This window comes from Phallusia mammillata, chromosome 4 (assembly GCF_965637545.1).
Source record: "Phallusia mammillata chromosome 4, kaPhaMamm4.hap1.1, whole genome shotgun sequence".
Taxonomy (NCBI): domain Eukaryota; kingdom Metazoa; phylum Chordata; class Ascidiacea; order Phlebobranchia; family Ascidiidae; genus Phallusia; species Phallusia mammillata.
Window position 1 is genome coordinate 770,252 of NC_137255.1, and position 10,577 is coordinate 780,828.

A 10,577-nucleotide genomic window follows, 5' to 3' on the forward strand; every position below is an offset into this window, starting at 1 on the left:
GCTTTACACTTTGCGCAGTCATTGACCAAGACTATTTCCTGTTTCCTTGCTTCTAAATATATCCACATTTGGTTGAATTCTTACTTAGCTGGAACGCACACAGCCTACCAACGGATTTTTATGGACAAATAATAAACAAACAAATGTTGCATCCGAGCAAAACCAAGGAAGTCACTTGTGTCATTTCCTTCCAGTCTACTGTTCCAATAAAAGCTATGCGGCTCTGTGAATCCAAATAAACCTGTCGAAATAATGTGCATTATATACTTTGTGACAATTTGTTCTAATTTTAGCTTAACCGACAAAGTTATATATGTCACACAAAGATCATAATCATAAAACCGCAAAAAAAAAACTTGGTCATGCACGAATACATTTGTCACACTTGAATGGCTTCGTTCCCGAAGTAACGCGGCAAGCTTTGCGAGAAATATAAATTTTCGTTTTATTTTGAGTAAAACTAGATGACATGCAAGTGTCGCTGGTGGATACTTTTAAATTTGTAAAATTTCCAACAACATTCGACATTTCAGACAGCTTTCTGTCTGTGCAGAATGGCAACGAAATCGTCTTGCAAAGTATTTCATGTTCAAAAGTAAGTCTCTGAAATTTTTGAAACAACAAATTTCTTTTCATTACTTTGGTCACAAACAGCTAATTTGTAAGTTTGTTAATAAAAATAACGGCCCAAATAGACGTAAAAAACGACATGCCTTATTATTCAAACGTTTTGGTAAATGCTCATGCCATCATCAGTGACAATAAAGCATGTCGCTTTTAACGTCAATTTGGGCCGTTATTTTCACTATTAAACCAATGGACAGATCCGTATATAGTGTTCCAAAGCTACTTTGTACATTTTATCATTCACATTTAGGTCATTCCACTTAAAGGGCATCACCATGAAATATCCGCAATAAATTTTGGACCCAAACATGCATTTCTCCTTTCTGCATCTTCAGATTATTTGATCACTTGGAAAATTGATGAGGTTCTTGACACTTTCAATGCTGGTCGGTAAAATTTAACACAGAATTCCACGGACTCAATGTACTTTTAATTTGTTTGCTGCTTTAACAAGTTTGGTGGCATAGGGTTTGCAAATTTTTTAAACAAATAGTTTATAAGCTATTGCTGCCAGGCTAATATCAAGTTTATAGAGCTCTTCTGGCAAATGTGTTTTTTACTCCAACGATTTAACTAATCATGGTGACCTGCATAGTACGTCGAAACGTCGGAATAAAAATACATTTGCCAGAAGAACTCTACAAACTTGAAATAGTTTATAATTTGTAATTATTTTGTATCAAAATTACAATTTTGTAGATGTTTTAATGGAAGCATAATTAATGTACCAAACATACTTTTATGCAAGCTTCCATCATGTCATGCCTTGTTTTTCGAATATTTCGTGCAAATAAAGTTACTTACTTATGCCTTGAAAGTGGCATTGCTTTCTACATCTTGCATCCGTACTGACTCTATTTTTGCCCTTACATAACACGTGTTGTGCAGTTACTTCCAACTTAGCAATTGTTATTACAATAATCTTTGTACATTTTATTTTTAAATTAAGATAAAGTAAAATAAAATGCTTGTTCAGCATAAATGAAATAAAACGGTTTTAATTTGTACCTGTGTTGTTTTTCAGGGGGAATACCCCGGGGTCACATCATAACCTCGATGACCGAGGCCCCAAGTTTATTGTCGGTGGAAGAAAAACTTGTTTGTGCAGTATTCAATTCCTATGTGAATGTTTATGATATTATTTCAAAAGAGGTAAGAAACTGTTTGTAGTGGACTTAAATTAATAAAGTGCAAAAAAATGTTGATTAGTAAAAAATTGAAAAAAAAACTTCACCACCAATATACACAGATCTGGTCAATAACTTGATGATAAATACATCAGCAAAGGATTCCTTAATCTTTAACACTATATATACAAAAGCCTTTTGTCAACATCTGTAATCTAATATTGTGTGTGACTAAGTTGGTGACACCCAGGTTTAATATCCCTTTACTGGCTCATGTACCTGCTTTTTACATCGCTTATTGATAGTTATATTTTGAAAGGCATCCCACTTTTTTGTTCAATTTAATCATGCCTCATTAGAATTTAAAGTGTCTTTACTGCTCTGTACACAAGACATTTATGACCAGTTTTTATTTTTAGACAATCAATGAAATTCCTTTGGGAAATATTTCGTGTGCAAAATTTCTTGACAACAATAACTTGATTATGTCATCATATTCTGGAACAGTAATTGCTTGGGATTTATTACATCACAATGAAAAGTGGAAAGCACAGATGACCCATGGTTTGTTAAAAAAATTATTCAGTGGTGGGATTCAAATTTTTTGTCAGTCGTTCTATCACAAAAGTCATATTTTTCAGCCGGTTCTGTTACAAAAAGTCCATTGACAGTAACCAGTAATGCTAACCGGTTCGCTGATCTCATAAAATGTCGTGAGGTTATTTTCAACCGGTGCGAACCGGCTGAATCCTAACACTGAGTTTAATTTATCTGATTGAAGAAAAATAATTCTGCTATTTCCTAGTGCAGGTTTCAGTTACACAAGTTTAGCTGTTTGCAGCGATTTGTGGCAAATTGCAGTTGGCTCATCTACTGCTGTGGTAATTTGTGGTTTATCGTGGTTTGTGATTTGTTTTCTATATTTTAAACATAAAATTACATCCAGGTTCAGGAATTTATTTTCTTCAACAAAACTAATCAGTTCGAGGAAAATGTAAAGATTGATTTGATGGAAAGATTGTTGAGAACAAACCAAGATTGGAAAGAATCAGGTTACTGTCTTTTATCATTTCATTATTATTTATCTCAGACGGCTCTGAAGTGTCCCTTTATTCAAGGTATTTAATCTTGGCTTCGGGTGTTCTAAAAAAATGGAACACATGTTAAAAAATGTGGCCTCGCCATAATAATAGAGAAAATGTGTTATGTTTGTTTTTAAGATGAACACAAATTCCATAACTGGGATCAGCCCTGAAGTGTTCATGCAGACCAGCGATCACGACACACTCATATATTAGTCACGGTACGCCAGGCTCACTGAAGGCGCCATACCGAATCAGCCGGTCACTAAGCATTGACAAGTGTAGGCTAGAAAATAGGGGCCTGGCGGACTGTGTTGTTACCTTTTATTAATTAAATTTTTTTTTCTGATCCCACAAAAGTGCTAAACCTAAACGCTTTGTATATTTGTACCAAACCAGATTTAACTGATCTTTGGTTCTTTTGGAGACCCCTGATTTATATTACATAGAAATATTATTGTTTAGAAAAGTATTATAATATATCTACTAATTTAAAATTTATTTCTGCAAGTTTCATTAGGTCTACAAAATTCAACCACAATTCAAAAGTTTTTAACCATATTGAACCTCATGAATTTTTACATTTGTGCATATTTTATTGTGACAACTGGTCTTTACATGCAGGTGATTGCTCTCGTGGCCAAGTATTGGATTTGATTTACCTCAAGAAAACTGCTTCAACATCAGAAAGGTAAATTTAACTCAAGCTTGAACTATTTAGAGCTAATTCTTTTACTAACAGTATTTGTCGAAATGTAGCCATGTTTTATGTTCTAAATATGTGCTCAGATCACACAAATCTATCTAATAAACACTTTTTGAGCATGTTTATAAAATGCAACACTATACCATCTTTTGCAGCTACCCAACCTCATCTAGTGTACTTTGTGCAACTGAACGAGCAATTTTTCACATCAATCTTTTGAACCATGAAGTTAAAATTGCAAGTTATCCAGGATGTGAAATCGGGACTTTGTTTGCTAAAGATGTGAGACTGATGCAAAAAGATGACAAGGTGAGGATTATTGTTTGGAAAAATCATTGAAATGTTAATGTTGTTTCAAATTTTTAACTTGTCTGTGTTTCAACTAAAGATAAATCTGGTTGTTTACATCACCAACTTGCCAAGGTTTTTTTTGTACAATTATTACCATTATACGATTAACTGGACAACTTTATCAACAAATGGTTACTGTTGGAATTTATACTTCTTATGCAATTTAATGGATTTAGGCTGTTCTAAAATGTGAAAGTGCTTTCACCAACTGTTTGTTTTTGTTAAACAAATAGCTATTTCATTGTTAATTTATTTTTGTATTATTTTTTTGTAGATTTTTTGTGCTGCTGTCCACATATTTGAAGCTAAGATTTCTATTTTTTCGGTTTGGGTTTACAGTGATCAAGATGAAGCCACTTCGATCAGCGTGTTATCGAGGTATTTTACTGTAAACTGTTGGGCTAGTTCACATTTCTTATGGTTTGTTTGTATATTAACACTCACCAAATTTAGTTTGCAAAAAATGTTTACTTTTAATAGAAACTTGTGTCTGAATTACTATTTTTACTTTAAATTGTATGTAATTTTTAATGCAATTTTACATTTACTGGAAATACATTCATTTATTTGAGATTAACACAAGTTATTGTCGAAACGTTACGTTTTACACAAATATACCGGCTTATATGTTTCTTTTTAGAATTTTTAAAACTGTAAATTATGTACCTTATCATAAAATCCTAACATAATAATTTGTTGTACACTTCTATCAAAATCTTGTTTTTTTGGTTTTTTTAGCGATCCAGTTTTAAAGTCTTCCCCACTTTCAATCCAAGTTAAATTGTCCACTAAAGTTGCCCCACCTAGTGATCAACCTGTTACCTTCAAAAAGAAAGTAAAAAGTTCTGGATACACCAAAACACCAAGGTACCAATTTCTCATGTAAAGTTTGTGAACTACCATGATATTGTGCTAACCACCAAGTAAGATAAATTCAACTCAACAATAATTGAAGCATTTTTGAGGATAAATTTCACAACCTTGTACATAAATACCTTTTAAATTTTATTTTTTGAAACAACAAGTTTGGTCAGTGGTGGGATTCTAATTTTTTGTCAGCCGGTTCTATCACGAAAGTCATATTTTTCAGCTGGTTCTGTAACAAAAAGTCATATTTTTAGCCGGTTCTGTTACAAAAAGTCCATTGACAGTAACCAGTAATGCTAACCGGTTTGCTGATCTCATAAAATTTTGTGAGACGGTTTTGTAGGACCGGTGCGGCCCGGCTGAATCCCACCACTGAGTTGGGTATGAATATACATAAGTTGCATTGCTGTGGTTACAGTAAGGATACATGCTGGCCTTTAAACAGGGAACATTACACATACAGCAAGATTTACTTCGATTTTTTAGAACAACCATGTTTAAACCCAAAACTTCCTTCACCAAACAATCATCTGCCTCAAAATTTCCACCAATCAAAAAGCCTATTAGTCAGCTGACCTTTGAAGACGCTCCTGATTGGTCGAACGGCGTCCAAGAACAACCAATCATAAAAATCAGTGAAAATCCTGCCACTGTAACCTGCATGGCTGTAAATGGTCAGTTTGTTTTTCTGTTACGATTGTTGTTGCATTTATAAGGATTTAGTTTAAGCTTTTCTTCTGGTGTCAACCAATCCGCAGTGTTTATTTGGAATTTTTCCTCCATAAGTTAGTTAATGTAAATACATTAAGCTGGACTGGAAAAATATGTTAAACACTATACGCGAATCTGTTTATAAGTTTACTGGTGAGAATAACGGCCCAAATAGACGTAAAATATGGTATGCTTTATTATTCAAACGTTTCGGCAATGCTCAAGTCGTCATATCACCGAAGATGGCATGAGCATTTACCGAAACATTTAAACAATAAAGCATGTATGGGCCGTATATGGACCGATTTTCATCTTTAAACTTAAGAACAGATTTTGTTTGAGTAATATACGCAACTGGGATTTGAACCATTACTTCATGATTGCCTTGCATTGTGTCTGCTTCGCTAACTTGCATTCAGTTCCTTTTCAATCTTACAGATCGTAACGAACGTTGTGCCTTTGCCCTTAGTGACGCAACAACACGCATTGTTCGGTTACCATTGCCAAGCAACTGTGAGAAGAGCAAGGTTATTTCGGGTCAGTCATAATGATCATGCTTTTCACTTTCCCGTTTAAAATTTAGTTTGAAATTTTCTTCAGGTCACAACAAACTTCTGATTGGCTGCTGCTGGTCTCATCAGTCTGACGTAATTATGACGTACTCACCAGATCGTTACGTCAGAGTCTGGGAATCCCCTTTCGCTGGGGAAGCCGCTTTGCAGTTGGAAGTGGCGTGCGAATCGAAACAGGTTGGTGTGTCTGATGGGTTTCGAACCCACAAACCTTCGCACTCTTTTCGTGCTTTCAGAAGTGCAAGGATCTCGCGCATGCGCAGTTCTACTACCTCGACAAATTCATTCTCGCCGCCGTGGGTAATTCCCTACTTCTCTACAAATATTTGCTGCACACGGGCCCGAAGGATGACGTCAAAAGGTGACGTCAGTAGTACGTCATAGCTGATGACGTTTGGATTGACAGATTTTTGTTTTTTAGGTACTTAAACCAAGGCAAACACAAACAGGTTGGAAGTTATCCAATCAACGACGTCCAATCGATCACGTGTGTAGCAGCAGCCAATCACATGTTTTCATGTACGTTTAGAGTCAGTCAAATAATGTGCAACACTGTTATGTTTTAGGCGGTTTCGTTTTCAACAATTAAATATTATTTAGCAATTTATCTTGAAGCAAGTGAAAATTAGTGATTCTTACACCGTGCGCCCAAAAATATAATTTAAAATTTAAATTATATATTATTACCTTCAAATTTTGTGACTATTTTTTCCATATTCATGCCAATACAGCACCTCGAAATTTTGGTAATTTTTGGTAACTTATAGGCAGTGGTGGGATTTAGCCGGTTCGCACTGGTTCTATAGATCCGTCTCACGAAATTTTATGAGATCAGCGAACCGGTTAGCATTACTGGTTACTGTCAATGGACTTTTTGTGATAGAACCGGCTGACAAAAATTTGAATCCCACCACTGCAACTAAGTTTAAAGTACAAGTTTGTCTTTTTTTGCAGATGCAGTTCTCTGCGGTGTTTCGGATAGAAGTATTGCTGTAATGGACACGAACCGGTGTGAATATATCCACAGGTACTCAAACGCACACACGAGGGCGCCACATGCAATCCGTCTTTTCACGGTATGTCGTCACACATGCTTGCTTTGTTTTCGTCACAAAAATGCTTTTTTCACACAGGGCTCATCCTATTTCTCGAGTACGTCATGCAACTGTTACGTCACAACCGCTCCTTCTGACGGAATCAAATTGTGGGACGTCAGGATGAAATCGTAAGAAATCATAAAAAATGATAATTTGGGAATAGAATTATTTAGAAAGAAAGAAAGTCAAGAACAAAAAGTTGATCAAATCAACACATTTTTTCTATAGTTGCGTTCGAAAATTCTACAACCATCCATGCGTGTCAAAGTGTGACGTCACAGTGAGTCCTTGTGGCAGATTCGTTGCCACGGCAACCGACAACAGAGCGGTAAATGCACGCATGAATATGACGTAATAACAGCTTGTTGTCACTGTTTATGACGTCACAGGTATTTGTTTATGACGTAAGAAGTCCCATCCCTCTTCACACATTGCGAGGAAAACATAAAGTTACATGTTTGGAGTTCAGCAAAGATTCAAAACAGGCAAATTTTGTTGTTTGTGTTTTGGTGGATTTTTTTTTTTTAAATTGTTTTTTTATTTTTTTATTACAGATTTTCGGCGGGGCAGAAAACTCTGAAGTTTATTCTTGGAACATTTCATGACCTTTAAACGGAGATTTTTATGTATTTTGTTTGATTTTATTTTGTTTTACATCTTTGTTTTTAATTTATTCGACATAATATAATAAAACGACAAACTTTTCGCAGTCAAGAAGCTGTTTTATAAGTTACCTTATTACAATAACACAGAAGTATGACTTTTTCAAATTTAGTTGGCTGTAATAGTTCACTTGGAAACAGGGAGTCGAACCGGAACTGAACCCGAACCCGCGAACCGGTTTGAGCGGTTATTTTCATTAAACGGAACCGAACCCGAACCGCTAATTACGATTTTCTAAAAACCCGAACCGGAGTTGAACCCCATATTTTGTTTAGCCTTGAACCCGAACCGGAACCGAACCAGTAAAATATGCAGTCTCTTGTATAGGCTATTTTGTGATTTTTTTCAAAACAGCGCACTAAAGTATAAACGAGATAACACTTATAGGGCGTGTCAAAAATAGCAGTGCACGGGCAAAATTCTTTTGGGATTTTTATAAGGCCAGGTAGATGATGGGTAGAATTAAATTAAACCGAATAAAATTTGAACCGGTTTAAAACCCGCAAACCGGTTCGGACCGGATAATTTGCCCAAACCCGAACCCCAAAATATACATTTTTGAAAACCTGAACCGAACCCGAACCCTTAAAAACAAAACCAAGTGAACCCGAACCGAACCTGAACCCATATGACAAGCGGTTCGACTCCCTGCTTGGAAATTGGTTTTTCAATCCGCCAGCTGCAATTTCAGTTTTTGTAAGCTACACCAGTAGAACAACTCACTTTTGAATTAACTTCTAACACTTGTTTTGCGTGGTGGTAATTTATTACGAACATGCTTTTTTAACGATTTGCAAACGCACGACCAATTATGATTTCTATTTACCGGCATTATTCACGGATGACTGATTTTCAATTTCTGACCGTGACGTAGTAAAATGACAAACAATGTGTTTGAGTTTTTAATACTTAGTCCCAGTTAATTAAATAAATATGTCTTTTATCCTTCCGTTTTAACTGGAAAACTGGATTATAAAACATTATTAGCATGCTTAACAGTTATATTTTAGGTTAATGTTAAGATACACTATGTATGAGATGAGTAGATCACTTGTTTCTGAACTGTAAAATCTGAAAGTTTACAAGCAACAAAGACAATGATATCAAAATCAAACGTTTTGTTTGTTCAATCCAAGAGATTTTGTGTTTGTCATCGCTTTGTGCAAAGTTCTTCAAGACCTTTCGATGTAGAAACACTTCGAAACCAGAAAACATTGCAAAATTACTTCCCACAAGATTCATATGAACAGAGAACAATTAAGCGATTGTTTAAAGGAGTAACTAATGGCAACAGAGCATCCCTTGCCGAAGCAATCACGCTTGTCGAGTCGAGCCACGAAACAAAGAAATTCATGTCACAAATTCTGCTGCAAATGGTTCTGAGAACTTTGGACCAGGAAAATTCCACAGTTAAGAATAACGAGCTTCATCCAAGCACGACACTCCGAATTGGAATCACTGGACCTCCTGGTGCGGGGAAGTCCACGTTCATAGAAACTTTTGGGATGTATTTAAGTGACAAACTGAGTCTCAAAGTGTCCGTGCTGGCCGTTGACCCTTCTTCGAGTCGGACTGGTGGCTCGTTGCTAGGAGACAAAACTAGAATGCCTGAATTATCAACTCAACCTAATGCTTATGTTCGACCTTCACCGAGCAGAGGAGAGCTAGGTGGAGTTGCCAGAAACACAATCGAAGCATTGTTGTTATGTGAAGGAGCCGGTTATGATGTCACAATTGTTGAAACAGTTGGTGTTGGTCAGAGTGAGGTTCGTGTTGCCGACATGACCGACTTGTTTGTGCTGATTATTCCACCAGCGGGTGGCGACGAACTGCAGGGTCTTAAGCGAGGAGTTATTGAATCATGTGACATGGTTTTGGTGAATAAATCAGATGGAGACTTGCTTCCAGCAGCTCGGAGAATTCAAACTGAATATGTTAGTGCGTTGAAATTTATTCCACGAAAGCATAAAGAATGGAGACCACGGGTTAAAAGAGTTTCTGCAAAACAAAATGAAGGGATTCAAGAAGTTTGGAAAACTATGTTGAACTTTCATGAAACTATGATGAAATCTGGAAGGTTTTTTGAGTTGAGAAAACAGCAAAAACATATTTGGATGTGGAATCATATTCAAAGCAATATTTTGTCTCAGTTCAAACAAACTATGTCCATTAATAAGCAACTACCATTAGTAAATCAACTTGTGGAAAATGATGAAATAACACCAGGCATGGCAGCCGATGTTTTAATCAAAAGTTTTTTTAAGAGTTAATATTTTTCAGTGTTAACTTGAATTACATAGTGTTTATGAACAGAACTTATAGATGCATTTGTTGAAATTTTGATATTTTGCTTTGTAAAAGAAATTAATAGAAATGCCCCTGTAAAGCTAAATATTACAATGGATTTTTAAACAAATTTTGACAGAAAACATTTGATAAAATGTAATTAATGTTGTTTCTTGCCTGATGTTGTTTATGTTGTGTTGTCATTTCTATGCAAGTCTAATAAAGCTTTATGAAAGGTTGTGGAAAAGGATTAATAAAATACAAGGCAGCATACAGGTTTTTTGCTTGTCGGTAACATTTTAGCTGTTACAGCAATTTATGTCAGTTGTCCCTAAACAGCGCAATAAATTCAATTCTCCGAAATGTTATTGTTAATGTTTAGCGATGCGTGGCAAATTAAAAACAACCCCGTAATTACTTTATAAGCTGGGAAAACCCCGTTTAATAACGTGTATTGAAATACCGGAGGTTTAGAAACGTGGTTTGAT

At 35.6% G+C, this 10,577-nt stretch overlaps 2 protein-coding genes across 3 annotated transcripts; both read left to right on the forward strand.

Moving 5' to 3' along the window:
- Window positions 1-369: 369 nt before the first annotated feature.
- LOC145224667 (WD repeat-containing protein 27-like) lies at window positions 370-7,849 on the forward strand. Of its 2 annotated transcripts, XM_080091212.1 has the most exons (20): window positions 370-595; window positions 878-1,013; window positions 1,652-1,779; window positions 2,174-2,318; window positions 2,565-2,635; window positions 2,701-2,806; window positions 3,461-3,527; window positions 3,698-3,851; window positions 4,168-4,271; window positions 4,632-4,760; window positions 5,247-5,434; window positions 5,910-6,008; window positions 6,072-6,220; window positions 6,280-6,404; window positions 6,465-6,562; window positions 6,998-7,119; window positions 7,177-7,268; window positions 7,369-7,468; window positions 7,530-7,625; window positions 7,695-7,849. In XM_080091212.1, the coding sequence occupies exons 1-20, from the start codon at window positions 470-472 to the stop codon at window positions 7,743-7,745; spliced, it is 2,286 nt and encodes a 761-aa protein (XP_079947338.1). In that variant the 5' UTR covers window positions 370-469; the 3' UTR covers window positions 7,746-7,849. The 2 variants fall into 2 exon arrangements, with proteins under 2 accessions (XP_079947338.1, XP_079947339.1); XM_080091213.1 differs by lacking the exons at window positions 370-595; window positions 878-1,013 and adding an exon at window positions 1,043-1,095.
- Window positions 7,850-8,688: 839 nt separating this feature from the next.
- Window positions 8,689-10,328, forward strand: LOC145224668 (methylmalonic aciduria type A protein, mitochondrial-like). Its single transcript, XM_080091214.1, has one exon. It carries the CDS (start codon window positions 8,901-8,903, stop codon window positions 10,071-10,073), a length of 1,173 nt encoding a protein of 390 aa, XP_079947340.1. The 5' UTR covers window positions 8,689-8,900; the 3' UTR covers window positions 10,074-10,328.
- The last annotated feature ends 249 nt before the right edge of the window (window positions 10,329-10,577 follow it).